This window comes from Sus scrofa, chromosome 4 (genome assembly GCF_000003025.6).
Source record: "Sus scrofa isolate TJ Tabasco breed Duroc chromosome 4, Sscrofa11.1, whole genome shotgun sequence".
In the NCBI taxonomy this organism is placed as follows: Eukaryota; Metazoa; Chordata; class Mammalia; order Artiodactyla; family Suidae; genus Sus; species Sus scrofa.
This window is the reverse complement of record NC_010446.5, coordinates 111,191,837-111,208,438: the sequence shown is the minus strand read 5'-3', so window position 1 is coordinate 111,208,438 and position 16,602 is coordinate 111,191,837. Positions and strand designations below refer to the sequence as shown.

Below are 16,602 nucleotides of genomic sequence, written 5' to 3'. Positions count from 1 at the left end.
TATTTTCTGTTCTTCCCTATTTGTTAGTCTTTTCAGGTCCCCTACCTCTTTTGGGGCAGATTTTAATAATTTATATTTTCCTAGAGACTTGTCCATTTCATCTAGATTTTAACGTGTGTTGATATGAAGTTGTTCAATCCCATTTAATTTGAAGTGTTTCCTCTGGCATTTTTCCTTTCTTATTCTTTTTTTCTTTTTTCGTCTTTTTGCCATTTCTTGGGCCTCTCCTGTGGCATATGGAGGTTCCCCAGGTAGGGGTCAAATTGGAGCTGTAGCCACCAGCCTACACCACAGCCATAGCAACGTGGGATCTGAGCCACGTTTGCAACCTACACCACAGCTCACGGCAACGCCAGATCCCTAACCCACTGAGCAAGGCCAGGGATTGAACCTGCGACCTCATGGTTCCTAGTCAGATTCGTTAACCACTGTGCCACGACGGGAACTCCTTTCTTATTCTTAATGTTATTTATGCTTCTCAGACTTTATAATGGTTTATTTTATAAATATTGTCAAAGAAAGTATTTTATTGATCAAATTCTTTTAAATTTCATTTATTTCTCCTTCCTCTTATGAATCTTATCCTTTTGGGGATTTATATTATTGTTCTTTTTTTCTTTCCTGTTTCAAATTCTTAGTTTATTGATTTTGAACTCCCCCCATAAATGCATTTTAAGACGACTATAAATTTTCTGCAGAGTACTGCTTTAGCTATGTTACATTTGTTCTCACATGTTGTTTTCTCATTTATTATTGACTTGTAGATTATTTCTAATCTCCATTTTTATTTCCTCTCTCATGCAAGAATTTAGATGAGTATTAAAGTTTTCCCATTAGATTTTTTGCTAGCTTTTTGTAATTAATCTCCAGTTATCAGAGAATGTGAATGGCATAATTTTTTTGGCCACACCCACAGCACGTGGAATTTCCTGGGCCAGGGATCAAATCCGTGCCACAGCTATAACCAGAGCCACAGCAGTAACAATGCCAGATCTTTATCCTACTGAACTATAAGGGAACTCCAATATATATATTTTTTTCTTTTTATGGCTGTACCTGCAGAGTATGGAAGTTTCCTAGCGAGGGGTCTAATCAGAGCTACAGCTGCAGGCCTACACCACAGCCACAATACCACCCCATCCAAGCTGCATCTGTGACCTGCTATGTGGCTTGTGGCAACACTGGATTCTTAACCCACTGAGCAAGGCCAGGGCTCGAACTCCCATCCTCATGGTTACTAGGTCAGGTCATCAACCTTCTGAGCCACAATGGGAGCTCCCAATAATTTTTCAATACCTTTTTTAGAGCAGTTTTAGCCTCTCAGCAAAACTAAGCAGAAGATAGAGAGATTTCCCTTATATCCCCTGCCTCCATACATGCATAGCCTCTCCCATTATCAACATCCCCACCAGCATGGTGACTTTGCTACAATTGATGAATCTACGTTGACACACAGTAATCACCCAACCTGTATAGTTTACTTTGGGAGACACTCTTGGTATTGTTCATTCTATAGATTTGAACAAATGTATAATGACATGTATCCATTTTATGATGTCATACCCAGTATTTTTACTGCACTGAAAGTCCTTCGTACTCTACCTGTTCAACCCTCCCCTCACCCCAAACCCTAGCACCCTCTGATCTTTTTATTGTTGCCATAGTTTTGCCTTTTCCAGAATGTCACATAATTATGCAATATGTAGCCTTTTCAGATTGGCATCTTTCTTAGTAATATGTATTTAAGTTTCCTCCACATCTTTTCATGACCTGATAGCTCATTTTTTTTAACACAAATAATATCCATTGTCTGGATGTACCACAGTTGATTTATCAGTTCATTTACTGAAGGGTATCTTGGTTGTTTCCAAATTTTGACAGTTCTGAATATAGCTGCTTGAAACATCCATGTGCATGTTTTTGTGTGGGTATAAGTTTTTAACACCTTCAGGTAAATACAAGGAGCATGATTGCTGGGATTGTATGGTAAGAGCATGTTTAGTTTTGAAAGACACCACCAAACTGTCTTCCAAAGTGGCTGTAGCACTTTGCATTCTCATCAGAGTAAAGACGCTTTCCTATTGCTGTACATCTTTGCTAGCATTTGGTGTTTTTAGCATTCCAGATTTGGGGCATTCTAATAGTATGTAGTGGTATCTCATTGTTGTTTCAATTTGCATTTACCTGATGATGTATGATGTGGAGCATCTTTTCATATGCTTATTTTCCATCTGTATATTTTCTTCGGGGAGGTAGCTGTTAAAATATTTAGCACATTTTTAAATTGGGTTGTTTGTTTTCTTACTGTTGAGTTTTAAGAATTCTTTGTATATTTTGGATAGCGGTCTTTTAGCAGAAGTGTGTTTTGCCAGTATTTTCTCCCAGTGTCTTGTCTTCTCATTCTCTTTATATTGTCTTTCACAGAGTAGAAGTTTTTACCTTGCATGAAATCTAGCTTACCAATTCCTTCTTTCATGGGTGGTGTCTTTGGAGCTAGAGCTCAAAAAACATCACCAAAACCAAAGTCACCTGTATTTTCTCTTCTGTTACCTTCTAGGGGTTTTATAGTTTTTCCCCACAAAAGGCACCAAATCCAAGTAGGATTATGTGTGAGTTCAACAAAGACTCTAAGTAACTCTTCTGGAACCTCAAATGAAAAGGGAAAATTCCCCAACTCATTCTATAGATAAACATTAGGATATTTATTAATATATTTCATTCTATTAATAGATTAAAGGAGATTAAATAGATTTTTGAATCCCATTTGATTGAACTTTTTCCTAAATTAAAAAATCTAATCCTAGTAAGCCAGGAATAGAAGTTTTCTTGATAAAGCTGATCTACTTGAACCTGCATAGTAATGATGGTACTTGGAAGAGTTCCTATAACCATTAGGAACATGACAGGAATGATTGCTTTCACTAGTACTATTCAATATTGTTTTGGAAAACCTAGCCAATGAACTAAAGCAATAAAAAGAATGTGATATCTAAGAGTCAGAGGGAAGAAAAGATATAAAGTACAAATATTTAGGGGGGAAGGGGAAGTTGAAGGGACCTGTCATTATTTTCAAGATTCTATGATTCTCATACATAAAAATTAAGACAATCAACTGGAAGTCAACAAAACACTAAAAACAGAATTGTGTAAGGTAGCCTTGCACAAGTTAAACATGTAATTCTATTTCCTGTATATGCATCAGGGAAAACATCTATTAATAATGCACAGGAGTCCCGCTGTGGCTCAGTGGTTAAGGAACCCGACTAGTATTTATGAGGGTGCAGGTTGGATCCCTGGCCTCGCTCAGTGGGTCAGGGATCCGGCATTGCCCTGAGCTGTAGGTCACAGATGTGGCTTGGAACCTGCATTGCTGTGGCTGTGATGTAGGCTGGCAGCTACAGCTCTGATTAGACCCCTAGCCTGGGAACCTCCATATGCCGCAGGTGTGGCCCTAAAAAAGACAAAAAGAAAAAAGGAAAAAAATTATAGAAAAAGCTGAGAACAAATTTAACAAAACATGCAAATTCTACATGAAGAAAACATTCTGGGGACATTTTCATAGGAATAGGGTGGAATACTCAGTGCCCAAGATCTTAACTCTTCCCAAACTAATCTGTAAATTCAACACAATCCTAAACAGAATTCCAATGGAATTCTATTTTGAAATTTTGGTGAGCTGATTGTAAAGCTTATGAGTAAGAAGCGGAGGTAAGAATAGCTAAAAAAAGTATAAAGAAGTAGAAACATTTAAAAAATATACACTGGAGTTCACTGGGCTCAGTGGGTTAAGAACCAAACTAGGATCCATGAGGATGCAGGTTCGATCCCTGGCCTCGCTCAGTGGGTTATGGATCCAGCATTGCCATAAGCTGCAGCATAGGTTGCAAACGTGGCTTGGATCTGGCTTTGCTGGGGCTGTGGTATAGACTGGCAGCTGCAGCTCCGATTCAACCCCTAGCCTGGGACCTTCCATATGCCACACATGTGGCTATGAAAAGAGAAAAAGAAAAATATACACTAACCTAGAGTAACTTAGAACTATGTGGTTAATGTAGCAAAAGAAACATAGATCGATGGGGAGAATAAAACCAATCCTACATACACAGGGGGCTTGTATATGATGAAAGTGGCTTTTGAGTCAGAGGAGAGACACTGCCCTATTCAGTGAATGGTGGGACAAAGATCTAAACAAAACTGGAGAAAATGTAGGAAAATACATTCTAATGTAGGAACCAGAAGAGAATTCAACAGGAGAGATTGAAAGTTTAAAGGAGGTAGAATGACGGAGCTAGGTCTCAAGGTAACAGAAAGAGACGGGCTCGAGGATCAAGGCTGGAGAGGCTGGAAGGCGAGTGAAGGAAGAAAGAGGAGGTGAAACCATGCAGATACAGAGGTGGAGAAAAGACATTTTTGAGGGGCTCTGTGATCTGTAAAATAGAAGGCAAGATTTTATGCCAACAGTATCAGGGAGAAGGTCTGGCTGGAGGTAGAACTCCATTTCTTGATTCCTTGGCCTCTGGTGTTAGTGTGGGAAGGAATCCAATGACCATGGGACCACATTCTGACAATCAAGATGCATGAAATCCAAACAAATACTTTTGAATATTACCTTCAGAGACAATAATAAGATTTAATAAGAGCACAAGAGCTGGCTTAAGCCGTTAGTCAATTAATTTGCAGAATTCTTTCCCTTCCAGGAAGCCAACAACAATGGCCTTTAGACTCTTCATTTAGAAGCTTCTCGACACACCAAGACCTCAAGGGTTGTGCTGGGTTCTGCTCATTGCCCCATTTAGCCCATTTGAGGAGAAGAAGGGCTGAGCACCCTTTGCTGGCTCTGAGGGGAGTTTGGGGAGAGGCCGAGGCCTTCGCTGGCCCCAGTGTTGAAAGCCTCTCCTGTATGTGGAATATAATTGCAGCTGAAACTCCTTTATTTATATTGGGGCCAGGCACGGTGTGGGTGTAACTAGGCTATAAATACAGGATTGCATGACTCTGGTCTTCGTGTGCACAGAGGCCTGTCTGTAGAATGACTGCCAGAACAAGTGGGATTTCTTGGAAAAATGAATATCCTTACTCTAATAGTTTTTAAACAAATAGTGAAAGCATGTGGGGAGATTTTTTTTTTCCCCCAAGGAAAAAAAAAAGCTTTGGGTGGAAAAAAATCAACATTAAAACCACATCCTTCACATCCTTGCTGTCTAATTACTCAGCACTGAAATAACAATAGACAGAGGTTTCATTCACTTTGAAGAAAGAAAATTGTACTTTGGGAAAAATAGCTCAGGACACTCAGGCCAAAATATAAACCATTAAAATATCTGGGCATCAAGAATGAATTCGTGTTAAAGTGCTATGAATAGAAGGAGCTGAATGTACAAATATTAAGTCTACTGAAAGGGTTCTTTATTTTTTATTTTTGCTTTTTTTTTTTTTTTTCTCTTTCTGAGGGCCGCACTAGCAACATATATAAGTTCCCAGGCCAGGGGTCAAATCGGAGCTACAGCTGCCGGCCTACACCACAGCCACAGCAATGTAGGATCTGAGCTTTGTCTGCGACCTACACCACAGTTTATGGCAATGCCGGATCCTGAACCCACTCAGTGAGGCCAGGGATCAAACCCTCATCCTTGTGGCTACTAGTCAGGTTCGTTTCCTCTGTACCACAGCGGGAACTCCTAAGTGAGTTCTTTAATTTCATGCCAGGAAATTATATGGAAACTATCCCAGCCTTGAGTCCCAGACCACATCTTAAAATGATTTGGATTGGAGAGAGACCAGCACTGTGCCATCCAAGCGGCCAGTTAGAATCTTCAATATGAACGTGCTGCCAAGTTCCTTGCCAATTAACTCAGCAATCATTTGGCTTCAAGCTTTAACATTTTGCCTTTATCAGGATTTGTGGGTCCCTCACCCCACCATTAACCAATCCAATGATCCTTTCCTGCCTGCTGCCCCTTTGGAATTGTCTGTGGATGGAGAAAAAAGGACAGAAGAGAAGAACTAGGAAGGGCAAATGAAGGCAGGAGTGGGATTGAAAGGAGAGGACAGGACAGGAGGAGCCTGGAGAGGGGGAGCCCTCTGGGGTTAGCCTGTCAGCCTTTCCAGGGTTTTCTTGTGCTCCCCTGAGTCTCAGAACCAATTATAATGACATCCAACAAAATACAAGATGGTGGCACACTGTCTCTTCTTCAGGAAACAATTGTTCATTTTGGGCACTCCATCTGGGTCACTGCCCAGCACAGGACCTTATGCTTAGGAGGAATTCCTTACTCCTGGTTGCATGGGGTGGCACTTCTGCAGTGGTGGCACTGTTTTTTTATGACCTGAGACCAGTGGCTCTCCTGGCACCAAGCCGGCGTCAGACTCTCCTCTGAAGGAGGTCACCTCTGACCCTTCCACCTCACACGGTTTAAGCCTGACCTTTCTGGATCAAAGTCATCGACAGCTGGGGATTCAGGCCAGTGGACTTGCCCCTGCAAAGTCAGATGCTTCTCCTTGTTGGCCAGAAACTCCTGCTCCAGTGCTTCAAGATGTCCCTGCAGTTTCTCCAGGACCTGTAGCAGTGAAATCACTGGAATCATTCGCATGGAAGCCTGTGTGTGCAGTTGTTATTCTCCAAAACACAAGGAGAGTGTACCCTACAGTAGTATCAAAATGAAGCCATCATCCTTACCTTGGCAATTGTTTTGTTTCAGAGCCTGACATCTCAAATACAAAACAGCTAAGAACCATCTCAACATTGATGACGCCTACATGGCACATCACAGTTAACTTCTGGTTTCTCTCCTAGAGCCCACTTAGGGGCCTCTTAACTTCATTAATGGGGCACTAATAATCCTACATATTTGCAGGGTGATTTTTACCTTATAAAGCATGTTCCCATGTATTATCTTCTTTAACCCACACATCAATGTTGTAAATGCGGCAATGTAGATTTTATTATCCCAGTTTTATAGAGGAGGAAACTGGAGCTCTAAAAAAGTGTGTCAGAAGCTACATAGATCTTTAAAAAGAGCTGAAGTTAGAGGGCCTGGAGTTGAATCTATGGCACTTGGAGGGTGCGATGGGGAAGGAATATCAGGACATTTAGCCAAAAGCTTTGAATGGGTCTCCCAGATGGAGCCTCATGCAGATGAACGTTTCAACTGTACAGGTCAGGGTCTTGTCTTGATATATATGGAAGCTGCAACCCCACAGCCCTAATTGCTGAACACTCCCTGAGCACTGCCCATGTTTGGTCCTGGGCCAAAAGTGCGAGGATACAAAAGTTCTATCAAGCCCCTGGTCTCAGGAATTTCACTCCAGTTGGGAAAAGAGACCATGCAGCAGAACACTTTGCCATGGCTCAAGGAAGAAGCCAGACTTAAGTCAGGCTTAAAGATGCTCACGAGGGCTTGGACCAGACAGTATCCATGCAAATGGAGAGGAAAAGATGATTTGGAGAGATGTTGCCAAGGGCAAGAATATCACATCATGGGGTTCTAGGATCAGACACACCAGGGTTCAAGTTCAGACTCTCACCTACTAATTGTATGATTTTATACATTCATCTGATGTAATAGCTCTCATGTTGTGAAAGTTAGATGAGATAATGCGCAGTGCCAGGATCATAGTACGTACTCAGTAGGTGGTAACTATCATCATTACTGTTATTCTTACTGTTATTAAAAATAATTAAACATATGTAGAAGCATATTGGCTATAGGGTTATAAGGAATGGTAAGTTTGGTAAGTGGTTTCCACTCCCCCCCCCCCAGATCCACCCCAGCCAGGTGGCTGGCCTTCAGGGGACTCTATCACAGTTTCCCCTAGCCCTGGCTTTGGTTGGTTTCAGCTGATAGAAGAGAACAGCAGCAGAGAGGAACCAAAGCCTAGGATGAGGTAAGGGTCTTTATTTCCCTGATTTCCTCCTGCTTGTTTCATCATGGATTGGCTGTGTCGCTACCAAAAGCTGCAGAACGTGTCAGCTACTCCTACAGCTGCCCCTGGTGGCTGTGCCCCATGATTTTATCCTTGGGATCCTTCACTGCTTACTCTGCACATTTGCCTGAGAAATCTCCTATACCCTACAGCTTCCACCTACAGCTAGAGCCAAATGTACATTTCTCACCCAAACAACTCAAGGTTCAGATCCACTGCTCTGAACTGAATTGTCTACTGGACCTCTCCAACTGGATGTCCTACAGGCCCCTCAAAATGTCCCAGACCGAACTTGACATCTTGCCTCCCACACCGGTTCTGAACTGGATCCTCCACTTTGATTCCTGACCTTTGGTTACCCGAGCTAGAACTCTGGAATGCATCCAAGCCTCCTCTCTTCCTTTATTTACCCTGTTCGATCTGCTGCCACTTCCTTAAACTCTTGGATTTATCCCCCACCTCCATCCTCATGGGCAGCCTTAGTTTAGGACTCCGTAATCTCCATAACTTGTTACCTGGAGGCTTTCTAGCCAATCTCTGTCCCTACAGTCTTGCCCCCACTGTGCTCGCCCATTCTCAGCTTTAAATCCTGCAGTGCTGCCCCAACACTCCACCTCCGGATGAAATTAATCTAATCTCCTTTGTGTGGTGTAAAGGATTTTCATGACGTAGTCCTTATCTACCTCTCCGGGCTCCTCCCTTCTCCCCCGAGCTCCATCTGGTCAATTACAGGGTCATATAGTTCCTCGAACTCTCACACTTTCTTGCCCCTGTGCCATGGCACCTGCTGGTTCCTTTTCCTGACGCGCCTTTGCGCCTACTCTGCCAAGCTCACCTGTATTCTTCCTACAATGCCCAGCTCAGAGGTCACTTCCAGGAAGGCTTCCCAAGGGCCCTCTAACTGGCAAGGGTGAGCCTCTTCAGTGCTGCGTTTAGCATCACATGTAACCTTCCTTAAGCTGCATGTTACTTATCTATTTACTGGTCTCTTGTTCCTAGGAGACTATAAGCTGCTTGGAAAAGAAATTGTTTCCTCATCTTTAAATTCCTAGTGGCTGATACAGTGTCTGAGTCATAGGAATTACCCCATAAGTGTTATTGAATGAATGTCTGAGTTATGTAATTAATATGATGAAAGAAGAACGAATTGTACCTCTTAACATGTAAGTCCTCCTAGTTTTGGTCTGTGCTGTCCGGTTTCTGAAGCATAGCCTCCCCTGAGCTGTGCTCATGTCCTTTATGTCAGGGCTTCTGGCCACCTGTCTTCCTGCTGACCCCGTGGCCCAAACTAATCTTCAACTTCACATATCCCTGTTCTGCTTCGACTTTTTGCCTCACCGCTTCACCCCTACTTCCCACAACCCTGGCACTGATGAACAAGGCTGTGGTTACAACCTAAATCCAGTGATGTCATTAAATGCAACAACAGGCAAAGATGTGAAAGTCAAAGAGTTTGATCTGAAAAGCTTATCTTCAAAATTGATTTTAAGTTTTCGAAGTTTTATATATTGAGTTTCTAGATGCTCGCAATTCTTATAGCCTCTATCCCTCAGGACCCTCAAATCTGGATGTGCTTGCCCTCTATATCAGCTGACATGTTATTCTCTTGAACTTGACCATGGTCCCAGATTTATTGTGGGATGAGTGGTGAAGAATAACAGCCTTAAGCAGTAGATCTCCTGGGAAGAAGATAGGACTAAATACGTGTAGAAATAGAATCCTAAGCTCTTTTAGTTTCCGTAACACAAAGATAGTTTAATCTTCAGCAAAGCATTTCTTACCAAAGCATTTCCACTCCTACCAGTGTAGAGAAAACATGATGCTTTAAGGCCATTTGTGTTTTCCCATATCAAATTCCCTAGTAAAGATTTTTAAAACTGGACAAAATCCATTACCACTCTCTTGTCTTGCAAATGATAGGGAGAGTCCTGTGCTATGCTTTTGGAAAATTCTTTTACCTGCAGTGAAAAAATAAAAAGCAATATTCCATTAATGGCATGATGTCTTATGGTTGAACTTGGTTCTATTTTTCAAAATAAGCTTTAAAGTGTTACTTTGGTCTTCAGTTGATCAGTCTGTTCTTTTAACTTCTGACACATCTGTTTCCCTTGGGCTATCTTTTGAAATATGCAAGAACTTGAGGAAGGGTTTTTCTGAGAAGTTGATGGCGACTTAGACAGACTTGTCTCAGATTTTATTCCTATATAAGAAAGAATAAATTTGGGCTACCATTCATGTCAACCTCATTAGTTTTATTCAGTACTGAAAAGAGAAGTCTGTGGCAATCACCACTGTTTGCTATCAGTACTTTTTTTCAAAATGTATACCTTTTCCAAAAAGATATATGTATATATATTAAATATATACATATGTATTTTTTTCCTTGTAATGAGTTTATTGCAGGAGCAGAGGGCCTCACGCATGCGCAGGCTGCTTATCCTGTCCCGACCCCACTCACAACCCAGGCACCCGCTGCCTGACGCTGGCACGGGCCCTCAAGCCCTTGCCCTCAAATGAAAGAGGTTTAAAGATGCTAGTACCTGTGAGATGTTCTTGGTAGATGTGTCTTGTGGGCGCCATCTGCACAATTAAAGGGTAAGAAAACATTACTGTGAATCACAATCAAGATCGCCATTTTTCAGGATGACCCGACGTCTTCTGGTTATCATGGAGGCAACCCAGTGTTGTGTCAAGAGCTGGAGCCTTGATGCCAACATTGAGGTTCCCTCTGACACTTGTCTGCTGGGTGACCCAAAGCAATTTCTTCATCACTGTAAACCTCAAATTCCTCAGCAGTAAAATGGGAATAGTAAGAGAACCTGCCTCATAGTGTTGTGAAGAGAATTAAATGTGACCCTAATATCTGGTGTGTGGTAAGCAGACATCTTAGCTGTGGCTACTATCTTGTTTGCTACTATTATGGGGGGTACTCACACATCCTTCCTACACCTGGACCATAAGCTCCAGGAGGGCAGGGGCCATTGTTGGTCTCCTCACCAGCTCTGTGCTGGTCTTTAACACCAAAGCCACACTCCAGAAAATAATAACAGCGTGCATTAAGTCCCCAAATGTGTCAAGATAGTGACTCTTCACACAGGGTATGCCCTTTTCTACTCACCACAGGCTGACTGGACAAGAGTTCAAACTCTAGAGTAAGACGCCTACCTGAAGGGTCTCCCCATTGTTCCCAATACACGTGGCTCACAAACACGCTGGTGCCAGAGAGCTACTGTAGTGGTCAAATTAGACTGTGGTGATCATGAAAATCTCAGTTATATGATGGATTTGGAACCTAGAGAGTCCAGTTCTCCAACCTAAATGGACAGGACCAAAGAAAATGAGATACCCAACTTAAGATTCCTATTGCCAGACGGACGAACTGGCTATCCATTCTACCCCTCCTAAACACGGGGCACTGAGAACTGTGCCCAGCGGGAGGAGGGCAATTTACTACAAGCCTGAATAAGGAACAGAGACTTTCCAGTGTCACAGTGCTGCAGATTTCTCCAAGAGAGGCATCCCAGTGAAGGCCAGGAGGGCCGTTGGCTCCGGGTGTGTGTGTGCGTGTGTTGGTGTGTGTGTCAGGGAGGTGGGGGTAGGTTCTGCTCAAATTCTCCTGTGCAAACAAAGGGCTGGGCCTCTGGGGGACCTTGGACAATAGAAAGATGAAGCCGAGGCAGGTGCCTCCAGAGTCTTCAAATCTAGTGGAAGACACAGGTATTTCCAATCATGATCCAAAGCAGGCTGAGATAATTGCTCTGACAGAGTACTATACAAACCAGGATGGGAAAGACTGTGATGGGGAGCTTCTGGAAAGTTCTATGGCCAGTGGGGGATTGAAGGAGGCCATGAAAATGGGCAGGTCTTTGGGAAGCAGAGATGGGATGTTCCACTTAAGGCAGGAGCTTAAAGAGGGCAAGGCCAGCCCGGTAAGCGAGGATGACTCCTGGGGGCCAAGGGGTTGGGGGGAAGTGGGGAGCTGAGTTTAGAAGGGTAGGATAACATAAAAAAATGGGGAAACCCAAATTCCAGGTTGAAGAATTTGGATTTTATTCTATTATGTGCTGTTAGTTCAGCCCCTAATTCTTCTCATGAGGATACCCACTGAGCCTCTGAGAGGTCAAGGTATTGAGCCAGAACTAGAACCCAGAAACTCAGACCTACCACTCAATTCTATGCACCTTCCAAAGACCCACACTGATATCCATGAGTGGGGGCCCTGATAATGTGTTTCCTGAAGACTACTTTCACTTACCTCTGTCTGTTGAGAAGGTTCAGTAGTTTTCCACTTCTGCTCTTGCTTTTCAGCATATTTTGATCTAGACAAACTTTCTGAAATATCTTGCGCAATAGCTGACTCATCTCTCAATTTAGGAGAAAAACTGGCTTGTTTATCTGTTGTAAGTGGCTTATCGATTATGTTATTTTTAGAAATTTTTACTTTGGGAGCCACTGCAGAGAAATCAGAGAACCAGCAATGAACTTGACCTTGGCCATATTTACACCTGTTGTCAGAACTTGATTTTTCATCCTGCTGTTTCTGGAGTATCTGTCCTTGGCAACTTTTTTGTTTATCACATGGACTCTTGATGTTAGTAAGAAAATTTGAATTTTCTTGATGGCTGCTTTCTCCAGCAGCCACTGATTCTTCTGAACCAGAAGTGTTTTCTTCTGGTATTGCTGGAGAATAACTGGGCTTATGGCTGTTCTCACCATCCCTTTGGGGGTTGAGTTGGTCAGGGAGTTCTGCGGTTTGTTCTGTCAGCCAAGAATTCTTCACATGCTGCAAAATAATATTTTTAATAACAGCTTTATCAAAACCGTCAGCATTTGAGATCTCTGGGAGAGTTTCACTGTTAATGCCTTGACCTTTTGGGAATTCCTCTTTGCAAAGATGACGGAGTGAAATATCAGAAACATTTGACTTTGAAGTGTCTCCTTGGTTAGCTGGAATATGCGGATTTATAGTACATTGTTTATCATATTTTTTGTTAACAGCATTTTCAGTTGTTTTCTCCACGGTCGTGGCCATATCTGCCTTTTTGCAAGTTTCTCTATGTGTAGCCTTTTCTTGAGGGTCATCTACTATTAAATTCATTTGATTTGAGACATCAAGAAGGTCATATTTTGAGGTCAAAGTGTACTCATTGTATAGCTTAATTTGGGATAAATCTCCATCATAAGGCAAATCCTTCTGTTGCTTAGAAGTTGTATCTTCCAAAAAGTTGGCTTCATCCATGACCTTCTTTGTTGGTTGCTGCCTGGTCTTGATGTTCTTAATTGTAACAATAGATCTTCTGGTTTTCCTTGATTGTCTTCATTGTGTCCTAGTCTTTGCAAAAGGAAAAGAGCCTCATTGTTTAAGAATGTCCTGTGTGAAATTGTGTTTATCCTGGTATCTATGTCAGAACAAATTGGATCCTTTTCATTTAGAGAAATTCAGTTTTGGTTTTATGGTTTGTTTTTTTTTTTTTTTGTCCTTTTTTTTTTTTTTGCCTTTTCTAGGGCAGCTCCCGTGGCATATGGAGGTTTCTAGGCTAGGGTTCTCATCAGAGCTGTAGCCACAGGCCTATGCCACAGCCATAGCAACAAGGGATCTGAGCCGCGTCTGCGACCTACACCGCAGCTCATGGCACCACTGGATCCTTAGCCCACTGAGCAAGGCCAGGGATCGAACCCGCAACCTCGTGGTTCCTAGTTGGATTCATTAACCACTGTGCCATGATGGGAACTCCCAAGAAATGCAGTTATAAGACGTGAAAGCAGGAAGCTCAGCTGAGATCGACTCATCCTAAATACTATCTTTATATAATCAATGGTATACAAGCAAGGAGTAAAAAGGAGGCAGGCTAAATTTTTTATTCATTAAAATTTGAGAGAGACACTGGTCTCTAGTTAATGGCCAGATATTTCTTAACAGCTATTAGAAGAAATACTGTTTGAAATTTATCCCTCCAAAATAGGATGCAAGTAAAGGAATGATTTTTTTTTTTTTTTTTGGTCTTTTTAGGGCCACACCCGAGGCATATGGAGGTTCCCAGGCTATGAGTAGAATCTGAGCTACAGCTGCTGGCCTATGGCCACAGCCACAGCAGTGCCAGATCCGAGCTGCGTCTGTGACCTACACCACAGCTCATGGCAACGCTGGATCCTTAACCCACTGAACGAGGCCAGGGATTGAACCTGCATCCTCTTGGATCCTGATCAGCTTCATTTTCACTGAGCTACAACGGGAACTCCAAGGACTGATTTTTTTAAAGTACCATGGCCATCACTTGTCCACACATCCCTGATGGACCTTTAAGTTGGGTGGCATGAGCTGGCTCAGTTCAATCATAAACATCAATCTTCTCCATTCTGGCGCTTTTTCATCTGTCCCCCCTCAGACATTCCCCATCTCCTAATTTTCCCTTATATGTTGGAGAAGAGCAGAGAAGGACAGAAATAGGAGCAAGGAACGAACAAAAAGGCCTTTTGAACACCTGGAGGCCAGTCTGCCACCAAGCGTCCCTCTTCTGCAAGAGGCCGCCTGGCTCTCAGCAGTCCTGTCAAGCAGCCACAGTCTGGTGGTAGCAGCCTGTCCTGGGGTCACTCCTGAAAATGGTCAGAGCAAAGTCAGCTGCTGTTCGGTATCCATCTTTTATTCTTTGAAATAAATTTGAAAACACTCATTTAGCTATCTCATCTTGATTTACAAACTTTCAGGACAACTGAAGTAAAATTACCTCCAGTTTTAGGTGGAATAACTATAAAGCTCTGACTCAACCACTGGCCGGCCTCCCTTGCCCATGTAATGATGGGGTTGGGTGAACAGACCTCTGAGATCCTCTCTCCCATCTACATGTTTATGAGTCTATGAACTTGTGATTTATTATATAACCTAAAAAGCTAAAGTAATATGTGACCAAAATAAAAAAGGAGCTAAATTCTCCAAGAAGAAAATAAAAAGAAGTAAAAAAGACTAAATGTGGTTAATAAGACATCTATAAAACATTGCACAAAAAATTTGAATGGATAGATATGTGTCAATGTTCGAGAACTCAAATAAAAATGTTTTGTTGAGGAGGAAGAAGAAGGAAGAGGAGGAGGAGAAGAATCATCAAGGCAGGATTACTTTAAGCATCTGATATTGACTGTAAAGTGAGGTGGATGAATGGAATTTCGGGCTACTCCAACCAAGTTGAAGAACAAGGGAAATAGTTCCCAGGCAAGTCAAAAGCACAGTGGGAAGCAGGGGTTGGGAGACCTGGGTTTGAATTCCTGCTTCTCCACTCATCAGCTTATGCCTTTGGGCAAGTTACCTAACTTTTCTGACTCTTCTGAAAAAGAAGACTAGTAATACCTAGTGCATAGGATTGCTGGATGAATATGAGATTAAATATACAGAGCTCTTGGCATAGTGCTTAGCACAGAGTGAGCGTCAATAAGGGTAGTTAAGAAATGAAAAACAACCAAGCTCAAGGTTGGAGTGCTGAAGGATGCCCAGGAACAGAAGGCTAGGCACTCTTCACCTGTGGGATATTTACAGCATAAAAGAAAAACGGCATATATGAAACATGATCTCTACAGGATCCTTAAGACTACAATAAAAACCTACCTGTACAACAGAAATAAAAGCAAAAATAAACCAACGGGACCTAATCAAGCTTTTGTACAGCAAAGGAAACCGTTAAAAAAAAAAACCCAAAAAGACAACCTGCAGAATGGGAGAAAATAGTTTCAAATGATGCAACTGACAAGGGCTTAATCTCTAAAATGTACAAACAACTTATACAACTCAACAGCAAAAAAGCCAACAACCCAATGGAAAAATGGGCAGAAGACCTGAATAGACATTTCTCCAAAGATAGAGAGATGGCCAACAGACACATGAAAAAATGCTCAACATCACTAATTATTAGAGAAATGCAAATCAAAACCATTATGAGGTACCGCCTCACACCTGTCGGAATGGCCATCATTAACAAGTCAACAAATAACAAATGCTGGAAGGGGTGTGGAGAAAAGAGAACACTCCTACACTCTTGGTGGGAATGTAAATTGGTACAACCACCATGGAAAACAGTATGGAGGTACCTCAGATAACTAAATATATATAACTACCATATGACCCAGCAATCCCACTCTTGGGTATATATCCTGACAAAAATTTCCTTAAAAAAGATACATGCCCCTGTATATTCATTGCAGCACTATTCGCAATAGCCAAGACATAGAAACAACCTAAATGCCCATCAACAGATGAATGGATTAAGAAGATGTATATATATAATATAATAACAGTTATATATATATGACTCAGCCCTAAAAAAAAAAAACCAAAATAATGCCATTTGCAGCAACATGGATGGAACTAGAGACTCTCATGCTAAGTGTGGTCAGTCAGAAAGAGAAAGACAAATACCATATGATATCACTTATATCTGGAATCTAATATGCAGCACAGACGAATCTTTCCACAGAAAAGAAAGGCATGGACTTGAAGAACAGACTTGTGGTTGCCGGGGGGTAGGGGGAGGGAGTGGGATGAACGGGGAGTCTGGGGTTTTTTTGAAAAAAATCTACCTGTAAGTGAATATATTGTTTGATGGTGAAAACTATCACTAAATCATCTTAGATAAAATATTGTCTAAGATATCCAAATGGCCCATGAGACATGAAAAGATACTCAACATTGCT

The 16,602-nt window shown here is 42.0% G+C and overlaps 1 protein-coding gene across 1 annotated transcript in view; it reads right to left on the bottom strand.

The window, feature by feature from the left end:
• The window catches only part of AKNAD1 (AKNA domain containing 1), a 34,198-nt gene extending 21,036 nt beyond the window's left edge, over positions 1 to 13,162 (bottom strand). The window contains exons 1-5 of the mRNA XM_021090095.1: positions 12,179 to 13,162; positions 10,464 to 10,503; positions 9,978 to 10,123; positions 9,819 to 9,881; positions 6,424 to 6,557 (exon numbers count right to left, since the gene is read on the bottom strand). Coding sequence (XP_020945754.1) covers positions 6,424 to 6,557; positions 9,819 to 9,881; positions 9,978 to 10,123; positions 10,464 to 10,503; positions 12,179 to 13,162 — 1,367 coding nt within the window. The remainder of the gene's footprint in view (positions 1 to 6,423; positions 6,558 to 9,818; positions 9,882 to 9,977; positions 10,124 to 10,463; positions 10,504 to 12,178) is intronic.